Below are 26978 nucleotides of genomic sequence, written 5' to 3'. Positions count from 1 at the left end.
GCTGTCTCTGTCATATTTCGCAAGAAAGAACGGGAAAGATCATGCGCGCAAAGTGTCAATTTTGATCGAATTTTGTCAATTTTTATTTATTTTAAAAACGTTACCCAAACCCTATTTAAGTTAAGATTGTTTTTTCTTCTTTTTTTGTTTATAGTATCACATAATAAATAACCGAGTAAAGCTGGATTAAAAGTCCGAGGTAGAGGTTACTTTGGGAATTAATTTTATCGAGCGAAGTGTCATAATTCGTGTATCGGAAGCTATGATGTTAAAAATAATATAGTCAAGAACTACATATATTTTTTCCACGTCTACGAATATCAACGCCTCTTAGAAAAACATGATCATATAAGGGGATTTTTCGCCTTCTGGCTCAGGGAACCGCCTTAATTAATTCAATTTTTATCAATCCATAGTAAGATTTTGTCTAAAGAAGAGACGATTTTTGTACATTGACCCGCCTGTTGCTATCTCTATTGCACGCGCATAATTTATAAGTATAGCTGTCCAGCCCAATGCCCCCGGACATCAATGTCACTGTGCGAGTTGACAGCAATACAATTAATATGCGCGTGCAATAGAGATAGCAACAGGCGGGTCAATGTAACGAAATCTATGTGGAAAGTCTCTTCCTTTCTAGAACACTACTGCTATCAATGCCATGAAGTTAGTCCCTCGTTTTCCTTGTTATATTTCCAACCTTGTTATAAAGAACATAAAGTTCCTTTTTTCTATGACCTTCAATCACTGCAGGTCTAGGACCGCTTTAGTTCAATATCCCGCCATCGTACGTTATTTGATTTCGAACCTTAATTTAATCGCATAAAATTGATTTTACTATGACCAATCAAATGGCGTCCGAACAAACAGCTATCAAGTTAGCCCCTCCCATAGATTCTCATTATTTGATTTTGGACCTTAACTTAATGGTGTAGAATAGATTTTTGTTTACATTGTAATGCGACCTCTGCCCTTACTGACCTTAAACTGCTTGATAAGCTCTGCACTCTTCACGCCGCTGCTCATGTTAAACGATATGTCCACCTGATGGAGAAAATACTTCATTACTCTATGTTAACATCCAGAGAGGAAAATGTGGACTAAGTTTGTACGGAAAGGCCGTTTCAGGGCGGTCGTCAACTTTGGTCTTAAATATTGAGGATAGAAAATTATAGTCAAAGGAAAAGATCGTTTCATGGTGTTTCATATACACGTATTTAGCACGAAATGTTAGCTAGGAAGTTTGGTAATCCTTTTTGTGAGGTTTATCGATTGGTCTTGCAATTTAGACGGAACGAATAATGAATGGACGAAACTACATACGTAGTACAGTCAAGTGTAAAAATATGGGTGCACTATCATACTCAAAAATATGTCCCATAGGTCTTATATCAGCGAATTAAGAACTATGGGACATATTTTTGAGTAAGTTATGTTGTGTTATGTAAGTTTTTGAGTGAGTATGGACCCATATTTTTACACTTGACTGTACAAAGTTGTATGTGAAATGGCACCGACTGATTTCAGACACGTTTTTGTGTGTGTGGTCTTATTTATACTGCCTGATTTGTTAGTCTTGTTGCGAACGCAACCCTTTATGTGTATAATGCAGTAGCAAAACGCAGCCGTCGGGCTCGCTTACTATGCGGAGGCTTATTTAAATGCACCAATAGGAGCGCTCCACATAACCTGTATCGCGGCCAATTAGAGGCACCTAAATTTAGACTACCATTTTTAACATTCAAAATTAGCTTAAGCACTTTCGCATCAGCCTCCATACTATTACCACCACTTCTACACCTTTAACCGTTTACGTCAACTGGACCTTGTAAAGCAACCAGCACCTATATGATTACACGTTTACTTCAAATCGAAGTCTTTTTATTTGTCGTCGAGACCTGCACGGCGGCTACAGTCTAATGTTTTATTTTGTCCAATTTAATTTAAAAGCATACCGGATTAATGTGCGCAGATGTGTACGTGCGCGTTGTAATATATATATCCTTATTAGAGACGGCAAATAGCTAGCGTGACGTGTGTGTGCACGGCTCCAATGTTTAGCGCACGCGCACACGCACTTTTAAGCACCCGCAGCCAGCCGGTCTGCTCTGGCCTTAAGTCTGACGTTCCAAAATGGGTAAATCAGTCATGGTCGTCCGGTCAGCCGGGGATCGAACTTCCCGACACCTGTTTAACTTACCTCAACGTCGTTTGTCAGTCATCTCTACGATGGGAACTGTGGCCTTCTCCAGAACCTTGACGCCGTCCTTGTCTGTCCTGTATCACCATATCTCACCTTAACGTCCGAGTATTTGTCGGTCATCTTCACGATGGGAACAGTGGCCTTCTCGAGGACCTTGATGCTTTCCTTCTCAGCTATGTCCTGTGTGACGAGTTCCCGCTCTAGCGTCCATAGCGGCAGCTTCTCCCATTGACCTGGAAACAAGAAAACGGGGGTTTAAATATGTACTACATTTTTCTTAGTCAACCTGTATATGGTTATGACTGATTTATACCTTGACTCATATCCATAATTCTATTGCCAAAGCTGTCAATCGTCCACTTATAAACGAGAAATAAGATACATTTTGCATACCATGACGTTGGCCAATAAGCGTACTTATCCGGTTTATAATAAGTGGTCGCCGCAACCAATAGCGTACTTATTTGGTTTATAATAAGTGGTCGCCGCAAACAATGTACACTTGCAACTACAGGTTGTCACATGCGCGTCACCCGTCAGCGGTCAGGTCAAACCCGCATTATGTATGAACAACATTGACAGCAACCTTTGAAGTTGAAGTTTGACCTGACCGCTGCCCGCAGAACGCGTCCAGTGTGGCAAATCCTTTAGTATAAACCAAATCACATATACATGTTTATTTTTGACAGTATTTCGCCGAGTATGTTTCGTAAAATTCTCATCCTTTGATACCTAATGATTCATAAACCAACTACAAATCTAATACACCTCACAACTCGCAAATATTAACCCCATCTCCCTCATTATTGATGTTTCCGAGAGAGACAGAAAAGCGGTCCCCTCGTAGCTCTATGAGAATCAGGTAACTAGAGTGGAAAATTACTTTTTCCGGTTATAAGCATTTGCTACGGAAATGTATTGTTGGAGAAAGGTAACGGGAAATATCGATTTTGCAATTGAATGAGCGTTTACGCCCTATACGGATTAAGTATGAGTATTTTTGTAATGTACTATTTTTCGTTTTACTGTTAAGAGGATAGGTACATTAGTAGTCATTATTCCATACAAACGTTCACGACATTTTCCTCTCTGGATTTTGGCCCTAGATGAGTAGTTTTAAGTGTTCCGTGCAATACTTTGTTTTGAAAAACGGAACACTTATGGGATCACTTCTGTCTTGAAAATCAGTTAAATGCGTTTTTATATGAGTTCAATATATCCTGTATATGTGTCTGTACGTTTTGCTTTTTTTTGATATTCTTGTTTTTATAAGAACTAGGTAAACAGACGCCTAGCATACCAAATCGGCAACAACGAACGCAAAAATCAAAACGATCAGACACGAATAATTTCTTTCTGATTATGTTCCCAAAATTTCATTACAATTGGTTAAGTTTTGGAGGAGGAAACTGTCGAGAACGAAACCTCGATTACTGAGATTTTTAAGCATGATTTTTAGCCTAAGCTGGAGTATGTATGTGTGTAAACACTTTATTGTACATAAGACAGATTACAAACACAATATAAAAGAACATAAATATATACAATGTACAAAGGCGGGCTTATCCCTATAAGGAATCTCTTCCAGTCAACCTTTGAGCAATTGAGAATGAAACAATAAACAGATCAAGATAGACAAACGAACACTATGAACAGAAAGTAAAGTGGAGTTGTCCTTATCGCACTAATTATAGGAGCCGTCCCCGTCAGCGCGACGGAGATGTTTACCTAAAATTCTCAAATCTGAAAAGGGGCTCAGCTAATATATTTATTTTAAACTTATTGCACATAAAAAGTGTACAACAGGCGGACTTAATGCCATTATAGGCATTCTCTACCAGTCAACCATAGGGCTAAACAGAAAAGCGTCAAGGAAGGAGAAAAAACCAATAAAGAAACGTAACTTTTGAGCGTATCCTCTTAATGTTTTTTTCTTTTAGAATAGAAACAGTAAATTTTTTGGGAAAACCGTACCTGTTCGTACTTTTAGCTTTTAGTGCTCTGGTCTGGCAACACTGGTGGTACAGTAAATACCCCACTTAATAAGTGGTCTAATTACTGCACGTTTGCTTGATTATCTATACATATAATAAAGCGGAAGAGGGTCGAAAGTCTGTACATGGAAGATATTTGAAAAAAAGTTGGCTGGGGATACTTAGAATCGATAACAGAACACGTTCCAACAGTTTTTAGAATTTTTGTCTGTTTGTCTGTTTATCTGTTTGTCTGTTTATTTGACCGCGCATCACGTGAAAACGGCTGAACGGATTTTGATGCAAACTTTACTAATCTGTCGAAAAAATCCACGGCCAGGTTATAGGCTATAAAAATTTGAGAAATTTCACCCCTAACGGGGTTAAAAAGGGGATGAAAATTTGTATAGGGTTCAAGATTTATTTTAAGCTAGCAATTTGAAACTTCGTAAAAAGATATATTATTGAAATACAAGAAAACTAATTTCAGCGTTTTTGAAAATTTATCCCCTAAGGTGGTGAAAAAAAGGTTGAAAGTTTGTATGGAGATTCCACGCGGGCGGAGCCGCGGGCACAGTTAGTAGAGTAATAAAGTTTTATGATAGTGTAATTGACTAATTATAGTTGCGATGTAATAACACGCGTAAGACATTACATGTAACGTTTGTTCAGTTAAAAAGTACTATTATTACATTGGGAGTAGCTTAATTTGGGTCAAACAGAATTTTAGTAGAATTATAGGTACCTAATTAGGGCAGCAGTATTTTTTTACAGTAATTGTGGTAAACCGTAAAACTTTTTTTTTATTCCGCGCGACATCGGATCCCATCATAAGCTTCGCTTGTTCCTTTCCAATTATGTTTTTTTCCTGGCTTTTAAGTGTTCTAACTTTAAAGTGGTTCCTAAAATTTGTAGTTTCTTCTCAAAAGACTGCCGACGCCTAGCAAGTAGCACCACCCTTTAAACCAGTGACCTTAATACTTTAAACCAGTGAAATAAATCTATGAAAACGGATTATATCGCGTATATTGAATTTATAATACATCCCCGTCACCCGTTGACCACGAATGCTGTAAAGGGTTCTAAACGTCGGGATGTATTATCCATACTTATCCATACTAATCCATACTAATATTATAAACTAGCTTTTGCCCGCGACTTCGTCTGCGTGGACTTAGTAACAGCAGCTAAAGTAAGTATAGCGCCTGGAAAAATTCTTATAGCAATCATTTAATTTGAGCATATTATGATGCACACAAATTAGCAGGCACTTCATTAATTATCTCAATTCCACCCCGCTTTTTACTTTCTTAAGGAATGATTTTTGGGATAAAAACTATTCTATGTCCTTCTCAGGGACCTAACCTATCTCTATGCCAAATTTCATCTAAATCGATGTAGCGGTTTAAGCGTGAAGAGGGAACACACAGACAGACAGACAGACAGACTTTCGCATTTATAATATTAGTATGGATGCGAAAGTCTGTCTGTCTGCCTTTCTGTCTGTGTGTTCCCTCTTCACGCTTAAACCGCTGAATCGATTTAGATGAAATTTGGCATAGAGATAGGTTAAGTCCCTGAGAAGGACATAGGATAGTTTTTATCCCGAAAATCATCCCTTAAGAAAGTAAAAAGCGGGGTAGAATTGAGATAATTAATGAAGTGCCTGCTAATTTGGGTGCATAATATGCTCAAATTGATTGATTGCTATGAGATTTTTTCCAGGCGCTATACTTACTTTAGCTGCTATTACTAAGTCCACGCAGACGAAGTCGCGGGCAAAAGCTAGTAAATTATAAATTCAATATACGCGATATAATCCGTTTTCATAGTTTTATTTCATGAGTAACTATCGCGGTAACCGAAGACAATATTATACGGCCAAAGATAATAAAAATAAGTATAGAGGAGATAGAGGAGTATTGTCAAAGTAAATTTTGTAGTCACAGTAAATTTACTGCCATCTTTCGACACAGGATTAAAAATTTTGAAACGCCATTTGACTTTGATCCTTGTTCTTTCACTGTGTATGTGTTAAAATTGTGAACGACACGAGTATAGGCCAAAGGTATGGCGCCATCTTCTCGAGCATACATTTTTCTTAATGGCACGTGTTTTTCTTAAACTTTATTTATCTTATACGGAGTTCTCTTTGTTACGGCCCTCGGGCCGGATGTGGACCGTGAGTCTGTAAATTCGACCCGCGAAACAGTAGAGGCCTGGCTACGGCCATCGAGTCAAAAAGAGTCAATAGCAAAAGAAACAGTCTGCAAATTTCCTAAGGTCGATGACCCATCAAACACTGAGCCGCCAAACAAAGCTGTCGAATCGTTATAGAAGTGCGAGGCCGCGCGACGATATAAATAGTACGCTAGCAGAGACATTTGCGTACTGTGACTGTAGAAGCGTAGGAAATATAAGACTTAATCGCATACTAGCCTTATATCGGCCGGGATATGAACCGTGATTACCTTTTGTATTGTCCGGTCGATATAAGTCTAGTGACACTAACCGTGAATCATTAAAAACTATTAATCGCATGTTTACAAAACATAATATAGTAATCTATGCTTAATAGCTCTCTAGTACTACTGACTCCCAGGTTCAATGCAACTTATTACATATTTAAGTCCCCCTGCTGCGCACTGGCGTATTCTCACGGAAACAGAAACAGTACACAAGGATTTGAGCTATAGTCTTTACACTATACAGGCCAAATTGTTTACTAAGGGATATACGTATGTACGCTAGCAGAGACATTTGCAAACTGTGATTGTAGATATAGGAACTTTATATTTACAACACTGTCTAGCTAGTATGAGCTTATTTTTATAGTCTGTATCTTTAGGTAGTTAAATAAATGTAAACATGTGTGTGTGTGTGTGATCACTCAAGGGAAAATTACATAAGTTGTGGCTTTCTGATGACTTGTGTTGTACATAGTTGAGTACTAAGATTATTTATTTAGTTGTGATAATATATATATGTATATATATATATTTATAGGTATATATTTGTGTTTATATGGATATGTATTGTATATATATATATATATATATATATATGTTCATTTTATATTCTAGATTACAGGTTTTAATTATTTACGTTTGTAATAATTGAACCATAATTTACTTTCTGTTCATTAGTGTTCGTTTGTCTATCTTGATCTGTTTATTGTTTCATTCTCAATTGCTCAAAGGTTGACTGGAAGAGATCCCTTATAGGGATAAGTCCGCCTTTGTACATTGTATATATTTATGTTCTTTTATTGTGTTTGTAATCTTTCTTATGTACAATAAAGTGTTTACATACATACATACAATGCGTTTTTACATTTTCAGGCACTTAAAATATTTATCAGTTAACCAACCATATAGAAAACTGCCTGGATCTATTCATCATCGTTCTGGCTTTAACCTATTTAATTTAATCGTGGTAAAGGCCATTTTGAAATAAAAACATCTAAAATATACCAGTTTTAGTAAACTCAAGATCTAATCCATAAGAGAGAATTTCAAGGCGCCCACTCATCCAATTATTAAGTATGTCATGTCTGGTCTGTAGATGAGTAATGCTCACGCCAGACGACGCGTCCGTCTGACACAGAAAAGATGCTTAATACAGGCAATTTTTTTTTCCGTACCATTTCGTACTCTGTCACATTGACAATCAATACACGGAAAAAAATATTTTTTACAATACTACCAGAATGTATAGTAAATGGGAATTTGTTCTTGTAACAAATTTTGCGTTCTCCTAACATTTTTTTCTGTTTAGCCAACCATTTGATTTGAAGCGATTACAATTCGTTTGTAACGGGCAATGTTCAATTTGTTAATACATATAATAGTTAATAGTTGAGTTTACTATCTGTAGAGTTCTCACATATACTACGATAAAAATTGTAGGGTCTACCGAATTCTCGTTACAACAATCAGTTTTTTTTTTGGTGTATGAACGTCGCTAGGGAGCTCATACTATTGTCACTGTGACAAGGTGTACTACTATTGCCAAAGTGTCCTTTATTATTATTACTACAGAAATAAATAAGGATTTGTCCTAATTTTCATGGTAAAAAAGCCACAGGCCACTTTGGCTGTCACTATCTCTTTCATGCTGACTGTAGTAGAGCTAGAGGTATTTTTTTCTGCTCGGACCCTAATCTCTTAAACAAAGCCACCGGGTTCCGTACCCAAAGGGTAAAAACGGGACCCTATTACTAAGACTTAGCTGTCTGTCTGTCCGTCTGTCACCAGGCTGTATCTCATGAACCGTGATAGCTAGACAGATTTTCACAGATGATGTATTTCTGTTGCCTCTATAGCAACAAATACTAAAAACAGAATAAAATAAATATTTCAGTGGGGCTCCCATACAACAAACGTGTTTTTTTTGCCGTTTTTTGCGTAATGGTACGGAACCCTTCGTGCGCGAGTCGGACTCGCACTTGGCCGGTTTTTTGGTGACTACCGTACTGAATGACAGGAAACAAACCGCTTTTTGAACGGGCATACGTATTGTTCCGATTGTCACACAGTTTGAAGCCATCATTTTATAGTGATCATCAGAAGTTCCATTTCACCAAATGACTTTATTCAAGAGTAAATGGTGTCCCAAAAATACGTTGACAAAGAATTTTTAGAAATATTATTTTTACTGACACGTCTTTTACAAAACAACACGTCATTAAAATTAACACTGCAACTAAAACAAATAATACATCATCAATATTTTCCTTCAACATTTATTATTGTTATTTTCTTTATTATTTTTTATTATTTTTATCTCATTTTTTTTATTTTTTATTCGTAGAAGTCATTAACTTAGTATTAGAATTTTTTTTTTATTGTTTTGTACGGTGAATTTACTATTTTTATGCGATTATTTAAATTGTTTAATGTATGTTATTATTTTATATGCATGAATTAATTAGACACAATGTATATTAATATTGTCTTCGGTTACCGCGATAGTTACTCATGAAATAAAACTATGAAAACGGATTATATCGCGTATATTGAATTTATAATACATCCCGACGTTCACCCGTCACCCGTTGACCACGAACGCTGTAAAGAGTTCGAAACGTCGGGATGTATTATAAATTCAATATACGCGATATAATCCGTTTTCATAGTTTTATTTCACAATGTATATTGTTAAGAATTAAATAAATAAAAATAAATAAAATAGATACACAAACGCAAACGTACCCATGTTAAAATTATCAACAATATGCCTCAGTAAAAAAATTATCAACGTATTTTTGTCGTTAAAAATGCCTATTTAACTCTAGTCGTGAAAAAGTTCGAAAAACACTGGAAGTCTATAAAAACTGCTAAATTGCTGAAAGTTAAAAGTTTAATGAAAAGGTAAAACGTAATTATAATTATACAGATTATGATAATAATTAGGAGAGACGCAATTGACGAGAAAGTGACCGAAAACTACGCAGTTATGCCAGATAATGCAAAATAAACGGAAAGTGAAAGATTACAGGAGATAAATATTGTTATCATTAGTATTTAGTATTACAGCATATGATACAAATTAACTGATTGCGTATCTACAAAGCTACTAGTAATTAAATACTCATTTATTTCAGATCATAACAATCCATAGATTTTCTTAGTTTATCTAAAGATAGATATAACTCCGTAATAGATGGATACAGTCTAAGGAAAAAACGTGCCTCGAAAATCAAGAAAATTTGATTCTCGTTCAGAGGGCGCTACTAGCTTTGGCCAACTGTCGTATAGATGGCGTTGACGGTTTCGTTTGTTATTTAACAATTTTAACGCATATCAGTGAAAGAACATGGATCAAAATCATAAAAATAATTAATGCAAATAAAAAAAATCATTTATCCATATCTAAATACATTTTATCGTATTTTTAAAAATATTTATTTTTAGTTTTAAAGTGTGTCGACAGATGGCAGTGAATTTACTGGGGTTACAAAATTTACTATGACAGTACCGCTCTAGTATAAGTTACTCTATGGTTTATCTTAAACTAAGTACCTAATAACTAGTGTTAGTATTTACTTGTTTACTAATTAACCTAAAACTAAAAAGAAACTACAAATCGCCCAGTCAAAACCACCAGGCCCTTATTTCACCACAGTGACAGGTGCAACAATTGTCCACATCACTGTTACTGACGTCAAAGGGCCTCCACAGGCTACGGTAACCGCTTACCATCAGACGGATTAACTTTAAGTTACAGTATTGTCGTGCAAGTAGTGTCTAGCCTGTAGGTACTAAATTACTGGCAGTGGCAAGTTGGAAACCAACTTCCGACGGTCCAAGGTCACTCTAACCATGGTCGGGTCGCAATACAATTTTAATGAAAAGCTTATTTCGCACACACACACATACTCGGCAGCCATTCACCGCTCAGCCATCTAGATGTGAATGTGTGCGTGTCAGGCGTAAAAACGTTAAAATCGGCGTGTCATAAAATCACAGTTTTACTAGACTTATATTGACCGGGATATAGACCGTGATTACCTTTTGTATTATTTGTGAGCTCCCGATATTTCGACGCAGTTACATGCATCATTGCCGTTAGCCGTTGAAATTCACAAATACAAAAATTTCAATCGTGAAGATGGGTTTAAACTGTCAAATGTGTGGAATCCTGTGATTTTTTTGTGTAAAAAACCAGTGATATCCGAATCAAACACGCGTAGTGACACCGTGAGTGTAGTGTGTTTGGACAGACCAACGAGTGTGAACGCGACCGGACCAACAAGTGTGAATGCGACCGTTGGTAACGTTGAAAGGTAACGCAGCGGACGCGCAAGAATGAGGGTAGACAGAGCGCTGTCTACACAACTTTGACACCCACCCGCTATCTTCAGTCACCCGTGAACATGATGCATGTAACTGCGTCGAAATATCGGGAGCTCACAAATAATACAAAAGGTAATCACGTCTATATCCCGGTCAATATAAGTCTAGTGAAACTAACCGTGAATAATTCAAAACTCTAATCACAGTTTTGTCATAGCGACCTATAGGTATTTCAACCTTGTGGTTAATATATTAATCGTACGACGATATATTTATCTTATCTTTAAGATAGCACGTTGCTTAATATTCTATGTTAAGTATAACCATGAAGTTATTACAATCAATAAGTCTTTGCACGTAGTAAAGTAGGTCAAATAGTAAGCTAAACCATAAAGTAACTTATACTAGAGCGGTACTGTCATAGTAAATTTTGTAACCACAGAAAATTCACTGCCATCTATCGACACATTTTAAAACTAAAAATGAAGATTTATAAAAATACGATAAAATGTATTTAAATATGGATAAATGATTTTTTTTTATTTGCATTAATTATTTTTATGATTTCGACCCATGTTCTTTAACTGATATGCGTTAAAATTGTTAAATAACAAACGATACCGTCAACGCCATCTATACGACAGTAGGCCAAAGCTAGTAGCGCCCTCTGAACGAGAATAAAATTTTCTTGATTTTCGAGGCACGTTTTTTTCTTAGACTGTATCCATCTATTACGGAGTTATATCTTTGGTTAAACTGTGCTAGCCTCAAACATTCCGCTCTTGCAGTTACTCCGATTGACGTAATTTAATTAACGTGTACAGAATGTAGTAAGCCACGTTTAAAATGCATTTAAAGTAAGCGACAAGGGGTTTTTATGTCCACGAAGTAAGGACGTGTTGTAGTGATTAATATTATGTTAGATGGTGATTGTTTTATGTAATAAATAGTGACGTCCGTGGTTCTTTGACTACCAGGCGCCCGTTTCACCAGCGTGACAATTTCCTGTTATGTACGATTCCCACCGACCGTCCGGAGTTGGGCCGCGCCGAAGCGCATTTTCAATGTGCCTATACATTACCTATATATGGCAGAAGCGGTGGAATCTGTCCGCAGCCGTCCGCGTCTGCGAGGAGCCGACCGGCTTGCGGCCATGAATCTAGTATAACTGGATCGGTCATGAGGAGTGGGGGAAAATGACCGAACGGGATAGTCTTATGTATCTTTCAGTAGGAGTAGCAGAGAAAGCGCTGTTATTGTTTGTCCTTGTCATAGTTTCACTTTTCCACGGCTGCCACAACCGAGGTTGTGGCAAACAAATAAGTACGTGACATGTCATGTTTGTTCGTTGCTTGTTTAACTATCGTTGTTTTGTATGAAATTGTGCTTTCTCTTATGAAATATAGTGATGGTTAGCGTTTTGAATGCTTGAACTTTGATAAAATACTGGTGTAATCGGCTGTAATAGCCGCTCTGAGCAAAATATGAGATCATAACCTTTCACACGTACGAGGGGCGTTCAATAAATTCTCGATATTGATATCTTACAACCTTTTTGAGTATTTCTTTTGTTACTGGCCACTAAGAGTCATTCATAGACTTTTAAAAAAAAAGTAAAATTCAAACCGATATGTTCTTGTTTTTCTGCAATTTCCGAACAAACGTGAGCACCATGAGCGATTTAACAATGTTAATTAAATTAGAGCATCGAGCCGTAATAAAATTCTTGACCAATCAGGGTAAAAATCAAAAAACTATAAAAGAAGAAATGGATTGTGTTTACCGTGAGTCTGCTCCTTCTTTATCTACCATTCAAAAGTGGTCAAGTGAATTTAAACGTGGGAGAGAGAGTATTGAAGATGATCCTAGACCAGGCCGGCCTGTAGTAGCTACTTCACAAGAAAATATTATCAAAGTGGAAAAACTTATATTGGAAGACGGCCGAGTGAAGGTAAAATCAATAGCTCAAATAACCGGTCTTTCTGTTGGTACCATACATGATATTATCCATTACCATCTTAATATGTCAAAAGTAAGTGCGAGATGGGTTCCGCGAATGCTGACACCGGTTCAAAAAGATATGCGAGTAGCTTGTTGTTCCGATTTTATTGACCTGTGCGGTGAAAATCCTGATGAGGTGCTGCAAAAGATAGTTACTGGAGATGAAACCTGGGTTCATTATTATGACCCAGAAAGTAAACAGGAGTCCATGCAGTGGCACGTTAAGGGTACAGCTCATCCCAAGAAGTTCAAGGTCATCCCTTCAGCTGGCAAGGTCATGGCCACAATATTTTGGGATTGTGAAGGAATATTACTGATCGATTACAAACAAAAGAGTGTAAATATCACAGGACAGTACTACGCTAATATTCTACGTCAATTAAGGGGTGCAATCAAAGACAAGAGGCGAGGAAAATTAACCAAAGGTGTTCTGCTTCTGCATGACAACGCCCCTGTGCATACTGCTCATATTGCCAAGGCGGCTATTCTTGAATCTGGGTTTGAAACTATTACTCACCCACCGTATAGTCCGGACTTAGCCCCCAGTGACTTCTTTTTGTTCCCCAATCTTAAAAAGGATCTGCGTGGAAATCGATTTTCTGACGATGAAGCGTTGAAGGCGGCAGTGGAGGAGCATTTTGACACCAAAGATAAAAATTATTTTTATGAGGGATTAAAAAAAATAATAGATCGATCTTTTAAGTGTATCAACATAGGGGGGGAGTATATTGAAAAATAAAAATATTAAACTTATCGTATTTGTTTGTTTTCATTCACATACCGAGAATTTATTGAACGCCCCTCGTAAGTACGGTATTTTACACCTTCCTCTTAACGCAATATGTGAGAATAACATCGTAAAATTACGTTACACTCAAAGCAATGTAGAATCAAACGATTTCAATAAAAATATCACAATTATTTACGCAAATTAACCAAACATTATTTGTAAAATTATCCGCCCAAATTACGTAGGTAGGTAGGAGTCTGAGGTCAGCCATTTTTAAACTTCTTCTTAATTTAGCTGCATAACAATCATGTTAGGGATACCAGATGAAAATATCATAATTTAATGGGTAATTTGACCTCGAAGTTTTTTCGTACTTCTAATTCCAAAAAATAAATAAACAAATGTTGTGAAGATTAAATGTGGTGTACATTAATTGGTGTGATTGCGATTTGTGATTTCTTTAAATTAAAACCCATAATACATTTTATTTTACGTTTTATTTACTAAACATGTTTAGTTTTGTACCACCTGCGAGAATTATAGGAGGTATTTCATTGTTTATACGCCTAAAAAGAACGGCCCATTGACATTTTATTTAACAATTTTTTAATACCGTCAAACAAGCTAACTTTGCCTCCAGGGTAATTGCCCCAACGTGATATCAAATATTGGGGTAATTTTTACCAATATGGTATCCCCACGTTTATGACGTCATCTATGTCTATCCCTTACGGGCGCACGCGTATAGCTGGTCTATTAATGCTAGGTCTATGCTTGCGGCTCGCCGGAATAAGTTTTCAGTATCATCATCATTGGCTTGCCCTTGTCCCATTCACTTGGGGTCGGCGCAGCATGTCTTTTTCTTCCATACCTCTCTGTCACCCGTCATCTCATCATTCACTTGCGTTAGTTTCATCTTTCACACAGTCCATCCACCTTTTCCTCGGTTTTCCTCTCCTCGTACCTCCCTCCACATTCATTCTTAATACCTTTCTCGTCACATGACTTTCATCCCTCCGCATCACATGCCCGTACCATGCTAGGCGATTTGCCCTTACTTTTTCTGTTATGGGTGCAATAAGTTTTCAGTATATTACTAGAGTATTTGTTAAAAAGAAGCTTTGTGCATGTTGGCTGCCGCTGCAGCTCTTAAAGAAGATGACTCGCCGATACACACGGCTACCGTTGTAATGGCAAATTGACATTAAGGCTTAATTTCCTCCTACGCTGACATCGGTCGCTGACGTCGGTCGAGCGTACGAAATAACACAATGTTCTATGGGCCCCCGCACAGCGACGCTGACGTCCGCGGCAGATTTTTCTTCCGACGGTACGCTCGACCGACGTCAGCGACTGACTTCAGCGTAGGAGGAAATCAGGCCTTACAGATTTGTAGGTGTCTGAAAGCACAATCACCGAATTCTAAAATGTATTAAAACATTCTAATCACAACCGTATCTACCTAATGTGCCGATAAAATCGTATCGTAAAAACCCAAAACAAACATGACGTAACGTACATGACATCATCGGTCGGAAAACCATAATTCTGTTACGTACCTAAGCGAACAATTCGCGAACGCGAAGCGGCGCGGCGGGCCCACTTCGCGTTCACGTTCGCGTTCGCGTTCGCAACGAGATCGCCCACGTAAGACACTTCTATAGGTATCAAAGGATTGATTCACCCCGCGCCGCATCGCTTCGCTTCGCGTTCGCGTGTCGTTCGCCTACCTGTTCAGAAAGAGTTATGGAATGTATTGGGCTCCATACATTCCACGACTCCTCTTTCCGCACAGACTCTATCAAAACGTTTTTTTTTCACTAGAGCTATTATGTTAGGTGAATCATCAAATAGACTTGTTGTTATAATAGACGTTATCAAATATGCATTAACTTGTGTTTATTTTACATGTGTTTGAACAAGTTAGGCGGTCTTTACTTTGAATTTGAATCCGCATGTGCATAGCCCTGTCTTGCTCACACACCGGAGCGTTATGCGGGTCCGCATCAGTGCGATAACTGAGTTATTATGTCGTGTCTATATGTGAACTAGGGGAGTCCCCGAACAATGACGCGAAGCATAATTCTTGTCCTTATATCCGCCGACGGAGAAAGAGGAGTGTTATAAGTTTAAGTGTGTAACTTTATATTCGTCTGGGGCTCCCCAACAGATGAACCGTTTTTTTTAATTTGCTATCGTGATGGTTCTTAGATAGGCTTCAAGCTTTAACTCATGGCTATATGGAAATAGCGCCGTATTGACAACCGATAATAACTACCCCTTTGATTGAAAATGTCACAAATGAGCCCTAATACACGTATAAGTATCGTACTGGCTATGAGACATGGGTGATGTAGGGGAGTCCCCGAACAATAACGCGCAGCGGAGCGAAACATAATATTGTCCTTTTTGACATAAAGGCTGTGTACTTATAGCACACAGGCTCGTTATGGAGCGAACTTTGAAACATGTCAGGCAATCTTCGACTTAAAAAACGTGAGTGACCCGTTCCAATATACTATTTGGCTGTGTCTCACAGAAGTTTTGTTATTATAATTATATTTTTTTAGTGGCTTGGGTAAGTGATAACAGTTGTACAATCGTGGACATTCCCGGTGAACCACCTTAAGGGCAAAAATCGTTGCAGACGGTCAGGCGATATCATAAAAGTGTTGACCAATAGCATGGCACATAAAAATGTGGGTGTTGAAAACACGGTTAGCTTTGGTAAAGTTTCTTACCGTCCATTCTCTGTGACGGCCGGCATTTGCAAACTAAGAAGGAATCAAAAATGCATTCTAATTGGTTATCTTAATGGGGAGGCGAAGCTGAGCCTAAACAACAACAAGTAATAAACTGTCCTACTATTACTTACCACCTATACATATATTGTTAGTTTCATTACCCGTTTTTACCCTTTCCATTATTAAGATAAAGAATCCTAAATGCATCGTAATTGGTTATCTCTATGGGGGGCGGAGTTGTGGTTCATCGGCAATGTCCCTGATTGTACCTACGTCATAACAGCGATAATTGGCCGAGCGCCACTAGTTAAACAAAGTATGACGCAGTCGCGGAATGACCAAGCTCCAAAATAGTGACGTATGCAATCTCTGACTAAGCTTCGTCATTTAAATGATATAGTCGCGGTATGACCAAGCTCCAGAATAGTGACGTATGCAATCTCTGACTAAGTTTCGCCATTTCAATAATAGCGTCGCGAGTTACGACCGACTTCTTTCTATTTTAGGCCCTGAGGCCAATCGAAAAGCTTTATCGCTAGAATAGGCAATGATTTTCGATGTTGACGGTAAGCCCTCTGGTCTCCCGTTGCTGACTTCACAATGTATTGGAAGGCAGCAACATTTCTACACTTTCGGTTCTCAGTTCTCCGTTCGCAGCGTACAGCGTAAGCCGGAGATCAAGAGTTTATAACTACTGAACGTCAAATATGCGGCTATAATATAGCGACATTAATCCTAGTTCCGAGAGCCACGCAGTGCATAGGTTCAGGCAGTCCCGACTTGAAGTCAAAACGATCATTCAGTCCATTCGATGGCGTATATTATATCACTACTGAACGTCAAATATGCGGCTATAATATAGCGACATTAATCCTAGTTCCGAGAGCCACGCAGTGCATAGGTTCAGGCAGTCCCGACTTGAAGTCAAAACGATCATTCAGTGCATTCGATGGCGTATATTATATCTGAATATTTATATAGTGCCCGCAGATCTAGTCTTATAAACGAATTATCATTTTATACTTACAAAATTTAACAAGAGGATTTAGGAAAGCGCTAAGAAGTCCATAATGATTCGTTGTTATTATTTTTATCAGTATTCCTTTGGCCAATCACATTTCCGTTTCCCCATTGGCATACAAGCATGCCGGCCAGTTACGTAAAGCTGGACTTCCAGTGAGGTTTACGAGAACTTCCGCTGCGTATGAGTCAGCCGATTGCAAGCGTGCGCGTGTACTGAGACTAGAGCTTGTAATAACAGCAACATAGATGGACCCTATGTTGTTGCAATAAGGTTTATTTTCGCTCTGTACACGACTTACTATAATTGAGTTAAAAGCGAAGCAAGTAAAAAAGAGACAGGGCGCGAACGCCGCAGGTAGGTGTGACACACTACGTATTCGCGTCAGGCAAATAGCCTCAACTATAGCGGGTAAGGTGGGCATTAAATAAATGGAATATCCTGGTAAAAGGTTTGACATCAGCTTAAAAATCCTGACATTTTCTCGACGCTCGACGCGGTTTACATGCATGGTCACAATAAAACAGGGATCTAAATGTATCAGTTTGTATGCAGCTTTTATACTATCGTGGCCGAACGTTATATAGTATAAATAATAAATAACAATATTAAGGGCACTATTACATTACCACGAAGAAGTATAAAAAGAGCCCATTAAATCCGTTATTCCATAACGTTTCTTGGGCCATAAGGTTAAGGTAAGGTTTAGGTTTCTCTAGAAAAACTTTCGACACTCAAAGTCCCCCCGCAACCCTGACAGAGGTCCAAAAATCCTGACATGTCAGGGGAGATCCTGACGTATGACAACTGTATGGAGGCTAGGTATGGGACACATTAGTTATATGACAGCTAACTATCACGTACGAAGCATCGCATGAAAATTCAATTTTTTATGTTGGATTGTTGTCTTTTTAATTCCCCCACCACGCGCTTCTCACGTAGCCAATAAGCATGGGCAATCGACTGTGATAATGATGGTATTGTATAGAAATATAATAAATAATATGAGTATGAGTATTATGTGCGAAATGACTTACTGAAAACACTATGACTTGCCGTGGCATCATGCTGAGTCGCGATCGCGATCCAGTTTGACGTCTTTTTATCGCGTTGATCTCTTCAGTTTCATTCATGGTATTTCGTTGGCGTAGCAAAAAATATTCCGCTAGCGCCATTTTATCTTTTAACTGTTTCTATTTACAGTTACATTTGGTTATCTAGTTGGGACTGACAGACGCTATATACAGATTTGATATAAGTTATCTAAATATTACAAGTATCATACTCACCATTATAACCACATTGGGGGCACGTTTTCAATACGTTTGCGTTAGTTGTTTTTAACTAAGCGTCAGAATATCGTCATGGATTTTCTTCACAAGTGTAGAGCCATATGTAGAGCCGATAACCTGCTCGGTCTGGACATATAAGTGTAGTGTGTTTTCACTCACCTATAACCACCACAACAATGTCGGTCATAGGCAGATAGAGGCCGGTACGGAAACTCCCGAACACTTCAACCCTGGCCTGCGGCCAGAGCGTCAGGATAGCGCCACAGATCCTGTTTACCGCAGAGCCCATATGCAAAACGGATGTGGATGGACTGTAGTGTGTTTCCACTCACCTATAACCACCAGATCAATGTCGCTAGTAGGCAGATAGAGGCCGGTACGGAAGGAGCCGAACACTTCAACCCTGGCTTGCGGATTAGCGTCGGGATAGCGCCAAGGATCCTGTTTACCGTAGAGCCCATATGTAGAACGGATGTAGATGGACTGTAGTGTGTTTCCACTCACCTATAACCACCAGATCAATGTCGCTAGTAGGCAGATAGAGGCCGGTACGGAAGGAGCCGAACACTTCAACCCTGGCTTGCGGCCAGAGCGTCAGGATAGCGCCACGGATCCTGTTCACGACCGTAGAACGGACGAGGTGTTCGGTCTCCGTTGGCGACATGTATGTGTAGAAGTGCTCGATTTCTTCATGTAACCTGTGGAGAGTATATTGCATTAGTCAATAGCTTTTTAAACCCGACAGTGGGGTAACTATAGGGGGTAAAGCGGGCAAAATACCACTGGGGGCCCCTATTTGACCAAGTGGCAGAGAGCACAGGCCCCTATTGAATTGTCCAAGGGCCTAAATCTAAATAGGCTTAGTTACGCCACTGAAACACATTACAAATGGTGACTAATTTAAGTTACTGTAAGGAGAAAGACGGGAAAGCACAACACGTGCAGCTAACTTGTTTATAAGTGAGAATAGTCCGATTTCAGTCTTTCTGGTTTAATTTGGCCAGTATTGTGTACGGTTTTTCACTAGACTTGTATAACTATGTAAGTATTCGTAGTAAATTACAATTACAAGACATAGTAAAATTCTGAGACTACTATTCCTTTAAAACTCACTGTCATAAAAAATTGTGGATGCTAATCAGTACCATTAGCATCCACAATTTTTGGTTCCTGGATGTTATTTTGATAAAATGAACTATGATTTTAAACTGGAACGAATCTTGGCCGCGTTTGATAAATATTATCAACATTTCCTTTTTAGTGCTGTGATCTCAATAATAAGGGACGGTTGCACAAAATCGTTTGTAATTGTAATTCGTTAAATTACAGAGAGCAATGGAATGGAGAGCAAGAAGACCGTATTAGAAACACCTAACTGCGTCCAAAACTGGCATTGTGGACGTGGGCATGAAGGCCGCTAAGCTGAAATGGGACTGGGCAGGGCATTTGAAATGACAAATTGTAGCAATGGAATCATAAATATCAAATTTCTATTAACTCTACACTGCGCAGAAAAGGAACCCAAATGCCGACAGGAGTTAAAAAATGTATGCAAATCCGTTTTTTTTATCTAGATCTCATCTTCAGCAAGCTCTGATAGTTCAAGGTCACCACTATCATATCGTTTGTTTACAGTGCGTGCGTTACGCAACTCACGTGCGCATGCGATCATTTGTCGTTGAACTTTATTATTATAGTAACAAGGTCTGTATTGTCGTGCGTTGAATCTTGGTAAGCTAAAAATATGCAATTGCTTTAGAGACAGATTTTAGTCCATAAGACAATTGTAAATAGGTTGATAACGGCACGGTTGGTGGTGCTAAAAATATGCAACCGCAGTAATGGTTGGATGTTAAATATAGTAAGCTATATGTGTCGTTTAGTCTGAGATTGAGAAACTATAGGCATTGTGTCGTGGGCACAATTGACTGTCTATTAGGAACCTCTATTATTATTATTATATACGAATGCACAGGCAGCTTAAAATAGCTGATACGTGCATATCAATGTCCTGCACTTGTGTTTTGTCCATTCGTAAAATGTTTGTCGAGTCTGTTTTTAAAGGAGTTCACTGAAGGCGCACTGATTACGGATTCGGGCAAACTGTTCCACACTTTCACTACACGGTTAGACAGGAAGTGTCGTCTTGGGTTGCTACTACTCTGCGTCCGTGCCAGCTTCAGAGAATGTCCTCTCAGTCTTTCATTCATATTCCGAGTGAAAATGTCACTTAACCCGGGTACGTTGTAGTGTCCTGTGAGTATTTACGACCTATTGCAACGCATTACGGTATAATGATAGTCAATTCTATGTTCGCTGTAAATGCCGTGGTTAAAATAGGTGACAATTTGTTTGTTGTGTCTAGCGCACGTTTTTTCTCTTCCGTTTTGCACTGGACAGAGAGGGAGTGCCGAGCTACCGAGGTTGTTTAGCAAGTCTTGCCATTAACGTAGTCATAATACGACATACAGTTATTATAAATACATTATAGGTGTGTCGACGCATATAAAACTTGTTTATTAGGCCATTAATTTCAAATAAATCGGTTCAGCGGTTTAAGCGTGAAGAGGAGTTAAAAATAAAGTTATTTGTTTAAAGTTTATATGTTTTTATTTCAGAAAGGTGTCAATGTTGATACCATAAATGAATTCAGCACCCCCGATTTATACGAAAACGTTCCCAAACCCGGCCTAGCAACTTCACTGATGTAGATAATCAAGATAAAAATGAGAGCCCTAAATAAACCTTCAAGAGCGGATATCTCAAAAACTATACAAGATATCGAAAAACTTAACTGAATAAAACTTGTAACAACTCTTTTCATTTTGTATAAGTGGCCAAGTCGCTCAGACGCATAGTTTCCGAGATATAATCGAAAAACCGAAAAATGGAACCTTCAAACCACCCTCTCCCCTCCAGCACCAGGGTTATGGTCGGGGACTTTTGATATGTTCACCTCCTAACTAGTCCAGTCGCCATCAGATATATGGGAGCGGCCAAGGTGCTCACAAATATCTGAACACGCCTCTATTGTCAAGGCGCTAGAGTGCGTGTTCAGATATTTTTGAGCACCACGGCCGCTCCGATATATCTGATGGCGACTGTCCAAACAAAGCTACGAAGTCAAAAATTGTGTTCCAAGCATTTCCCTCTATACCTTTTTTTGGGCATTTATTTCCTGGCCTATATATCCATATAAAATGATAAAGGCCTTTACTAGACGCGCATTACTGCTCGGATGCGGCTCCGTGGATAAGAGTGCACACGGTTGTAAGTTGTAATATATGGAACTATATGGCAGCTGTCACATAGCTTGCGTTTCAACGCTGGGAGTCCAAGCCGTGCTGCATTACACATCTCTGTTTGTGTGCTTTGGCTGTGAATCTGTGATAAGAATATTTCAGCAGAAAAAACTAAACTTTAAAAGTTTAATACATAACACCTAATTTTGATTTGTTCTCAAAGCTGTTTTCTTAATAACATCTACAACCGCCTCAGTTAAACGGCAGACCTATGATAGGTATATAAATATTGTTTTTTGTACAGTCGCCATCAGATATATTGGAGCGGCAAAAGTGCTCACAAATATCTAAACACGCCTTTATTGTCAAGGAGTTAGAAATTAGAATGCGTGTTCCGATATTTTTGAGCACCTTGGCCGCTACGATATGTCTGATGGTGAGTAGTAAATTGCACTGGTCTCTACATAATTAGCATCAAACCGGGGCCTACTTATCAGTCACAATCAGGTTTACCTTCATAACTCAAATGCCGGTCAATATATTGGAATTTATATATCTGTCAATTTCAAAAGAACTGAAGTGTAAATGCCAATTTTTCGTCTCTTGCTAGAGTATGTGTACAGACGCCATCAGATATATCGCAACGGTCAAGGCGCTCACAAATATCTGAACACGCCTCTATGAGGGCTATCGTTTTTTTGGTCACCAGTTGGCGCCTTTGTTGATGGTGGTCCAAAAGACTAAAGAACAGCTGTCAGTCATTGAAGTGACAAGTGACATTTGACATTTCGAACTATGGAAAAGACCACCATCTACACTAGCGCCCCTAGCGGCGAATTCACGTTAGCCCTCATTGTCAAGACGTTACGGCCCGGCCACGACATCGCGCGGCGGCGGCAGCGGCGAGCGGCGGCCATAGGTGGGAACGAAAGGTCCGATCGCTGTGTCTCGCTCCAACCTATGGCCGCCGCTCGCCACTGCCGCCGCGGCGCGATGTCGTGGCCGGGCCGTTATGGATTTATTGTAAGCAGTAGGCACTTAAGGCATTATTCTTTTAAATGGTAGTGTCAGCGAACGGCCTTAACAAGGACGCCTTTCACTGAGCGATCTGCACAATATATGTATAAGAAATATCACGAGTGCAGTCGCCACCAGATATATCGGGGCGGCCCACGTGCTCACAAATATCTGAACACGCCTCTACTTTTGAGGCGTGTTAATGATTATACATTTCGTTTGGACAGTTTAATTAAGGAAATCAATACATAGTACAAAACATAGTCGCTTACTGCTGTCTGTCTGTCCCTATGTATGAAAATTACGCAACGGATTTAGATGCGGCTTTTTTTAATAGATAGAGTGATTCAAGAGGAAGGTTATATGTATACGTATAATAAATACATCAGCATTGCACCCGTGCGAAGCCGCGGCGGGTCGCTAGTTAAATACTAAAATTAGATAGAATACGTTACTTGGATGTTGTATTATGTTTTAATTGTTGTTACACACACATTTTATGTGTCTCTATATGTATAGCAGTGGCGGATTAGCCACATGGCAAAAGTGGCAAATGCCACGGGCCCCGCGCGTTTGGGGGCCTCGCGCACCTATGCATTGTGGCTGTAAAAACAGTGGTAAAAAACCCAAGTTTCACTTCGTCCGACAAAATTTAAACAATCCATGGGCCCCATGATAGAATTTGCTACAGGCCCCATGCCTGCTTAATCTGCACTGATGTATAGTAAATATTTTAAATAGCAAGAATAAATAAAGATGTTAAAACAACAAAATGTTTTTTTTTTTTTTTTTTTTTTATCCTATCTGGCTTTTACTCCCCGCAATTTTGCACGGGGTGAATTTGCCAATGTCGGTTTTTGACTTTCACACGTGAGGAGAATGTTCGGTAGTCTGGCAACAAAATGTTAACCAGTTTAAAAATAAATTAGACAAGCATAACACTACATCTAATACTCATTCATGATATATATCTTTATGATTACTGGATACAGGCCATATCGGTTGCCATAACTGCCTGCCTGCTTATTAAATAATAATAATAAAAAGGCTTATTTCAATTTAATTACATTGACGTATGTTTGTTTTATTGAGTCCTTGTGTAGTAAAAGCTGTAAGAATGCAGCACAGTTCTTGGCAGTTACTCGTGCGTAATATGATAAACAAAGCATGCACTTTTTACTTAAGGGCAAGCATCCATAAATAACAGGATCTTTGAAGGATCTTTGTGGCTAGCCCCGGAAACAAACAGACGTGATCTTCAAAATTATGATGTTTAAATAACACGCTGTGCTATCAAAATCGCTGCCAACTTAGTTTGGTCTAACTCTACCCAATATTATCCTCAAAGAATCTTTAACACTGTATAATTGATTAATTACTAATATAAGTGGTGAAACAATAATATCAGATGATTAAGAGCAAACGACTACTCGAGTGGCGACCATGGGGGGAAGAGCATCCTCAAAGTAGACCCAAGATGCGTTGGGACGACGACATCAAGAAGACTGCGGGGAAACAGTGGCTCCAAGTCGCACAGAACCACGACGAATGGCGCAAAATGAAGGAGGCCTACACCCAAAGGGTAGAAAAAGGCTAAAGAGAGAGAGAGAGAGATAGGTGGTAAAACAATAATATCAGATGATTAAGTTTAGTCAGAATCCTATTACTTTCTTATTATTAAGGATCACTAAATAAAATTGTCATTCAGGGGCTTCTAGTTTAACAGGATGTAATAAAACTAGTGAAAATGAACTTTTATTGTGCTATTAATGTCAAATTAGATAAACAAACACATTAGCATAATAAACTGCACATAAACAAATTGCACAATGTTTATGTATTTATTTATGTACTTTCTGGGTCAGACAGCAGAATTTTCTAGTGATATATCCAGAGTAGGTCATGTAACAACACTTTCTGGGTTGTCATCAACAGACGTAAATATGAATGAGAGGAACGTCTGCAGGTTAACCTGAAGCTTCAAGACTCCAGTAAGACATACTAAGCAACGTGCTGACAAGGTGACGGCATGCCGAGATACATCATAACCACTTATTTAACTATCAATGAATAACCAAAAAACGTTTACTCACCCCAATATTCCGGGCTTATATTTGTAATTGGGTATCCGCCACGGACACCCACCGTATTCACCTATGAGAGCATCGTGGTTTTTGTTCAGGTTAAAAGTCGATGCGCGGTTATCGTTCACTTTCCTCCGCGCGGGATTAAAATAATTATTATTTCTACTTTCACCATTCACATCATTTATAGGTATAAAGTCTTGCGCTTTATTCAAATTCGGATTAGAGTTTTCTAAGTTTTTCAAATTCATTTTGTCTATTTCACTTTGAGTTTCCCAGATACGAAGCCACAGGCGCTTCGCGGGTCCTTCCTGCTCGGGCTGATACCACGCGACGGCGGGATCCATTCAGCCGGAGCAAGGTTCCACTATATGGGATGACACATGCTGTTGCATTTCACATTTATAACAGGGCATTGAAAATTAACACAAAATAAAAATAAGTCACACCACACTCGGAACATGGACGACACGCGTTAGGTTGACAGCTCAACTACTAGAGGGCGCCATCTTACCAAAATAAGTCCTTTTGGAATCATTACATCCCATTATTACAGAAGATATAACCATAAATCATAGTTGACCCTATTTAAATGTAAATAAAGAAAAATAATGATTATAAAATATAGACGTAGCGTTACTCTTGCATAATTTGAAGGAGTTTTCGTAAAAAAGTAATTTAATGTTTTATAAGGAAACGTCAGAATTTGTTGCCAGCCTATATAAGGTATTGCCATAAAAATTTGATTACGCCACAATGTTGCAAGTACAAAAAATACAAAAGTAAGTTAGTCAAACAAAATTGTCATTAAATAAGAACAAAACAAACTATACTCATCCTTTTCTTTTGGGTGCTAGTACTAGTGTAAGACAAAGATAGTATGATTCTCTCTGTTAATGTTTGAAATGAGACAGTCCTTTGATAAACTATATTTTAAGCGGAGTGCATACAAGATGGTTAAGTGCTTATAATAAATATTTTTGTTTTAATATAAAAGTTTTTTTGTCATTATAGCTGTTCCATGATTATTATTATTATCCCTACACTATAAGCACCCTCCACACTCGTGCGCGACTATTATTTATTTTTATGTCACGTCTTGATACCCTTTTTTTCTAGCCTAATTTAGTGTCCCACTGCTGGACAAAGGCCTCCCCTCGCTTCCTCCACTCAATACCCCAAACTTTAACATCGATTATCCCGAAACTGTACATTTACATGACGAATGTTCAAAAAAACATTGAAAAATAAGTACGAAACTTAGTTCTGATTTGGTTCTGATTCTTTTTGCATATAATTGAGCATGTTTTGAACTATATGCTTTTAGCAATAACTCAATACCGACAATAAGTTACCTTTTGATTGAGAATGACACATTTGTAAATATAGTTGGTCAAATCAAATTGTCACTCAATAAGAACAAAAACACTACCTATATACTCGTCCTTTTCTTTTGGGTGCTAGTACGAATGTAAGACAAAGATAGTATGATTCTCTATGTCTATGTTTGAAATGAGACAGTCCTTTGACAAACTATATTTCTTCAACGCAGCGACGAAACGTAAACGTAGTGAAAGTGAGTTCAATCGAAAGCTCGCTCCAGACTACGCGAAGGTGAGTGTGGAGTCGATTTCGATGATTAGCGAACTAAACTCCACACTCGCGTTCGCGGCTTCGCGCCCCGATTCGTGCGCGAGTGTGAAGAGGGCTGAAGGTGTTTGTTTAGAAAATACAAAAATTTACAGGTTGAATAAGGGTGTTTCTTTCTCCTTTCTACTCCTACTATATTCTTTGGTCAAACCATTTCCGTCAGTAGAAAAGAGCGGCAAATTTTTAAAATGTAGGCGCGAAGGGCTATTGTCCCATAGAAAATT

The 26978-nt window shown here is 38.6% G+C and overlaps 2 protein-coding genes across 2 annotated transcripts in view; one reads left to right on the top strand and one right to left on the bottom strand.

Annotated features, from left to right (window-relative positions):
- LOC134750838 (non-canonical poly(A) RNA polymerase protein Trf4-1-like) overlaps window positions 1-25656 on the bottom strand; it is a 30859-nt gene extending 5203 nt beyond the window's left edge. The window contains exons 1-4 of the mRNA XM_063686072.1: window positions 25114-25656; window positions 19266-19459; window positions 2297-2436; window positions 982-1044 (exon numbers count right to left, since the gene is read on the bottom strand). Of these exons, the coding sequence (XP_063542142.1) occupies window positions 982-1044; window positions 2297-2436; window positions 19266-19459; window positions 25114-25451 (735 nt within the window). The 5' untranslated portion in view covers window positions 25452-25656. The remainder of the gene's footprint in view (window positions 1-981; window positions 1045-2296; window positions 2437-19265; window positions 19460-25113) is intronic.
- The window catches only part of LOC134750990 (NADH dehydrogenase [ubiquinone] 1 beta subcomplex subunit 3), a 519415-nt gene that overhangs the window by 302502 nt on the left and 189935 nt on the right, over window positions 1-26978 (top strand). The gene's annotated exons all lie outside the window — the stretch shown is intronic.

Source organism: Cydia strobilella, chromosome 21, assembly GCF_947568885.1.
Source record: "Cydia strobilella chromosome 21, ilCydStro3.1, whole genome shotgun sequence".
NCBI lineage: Eukaryota > Metazoa > Arthropoda > Insecta > Lepidoptera > Tortricidae > Cydia > Cydia strobilella.
This window is presented reverse-complemented; position numbering and strand designations above follow the sequence as displayed.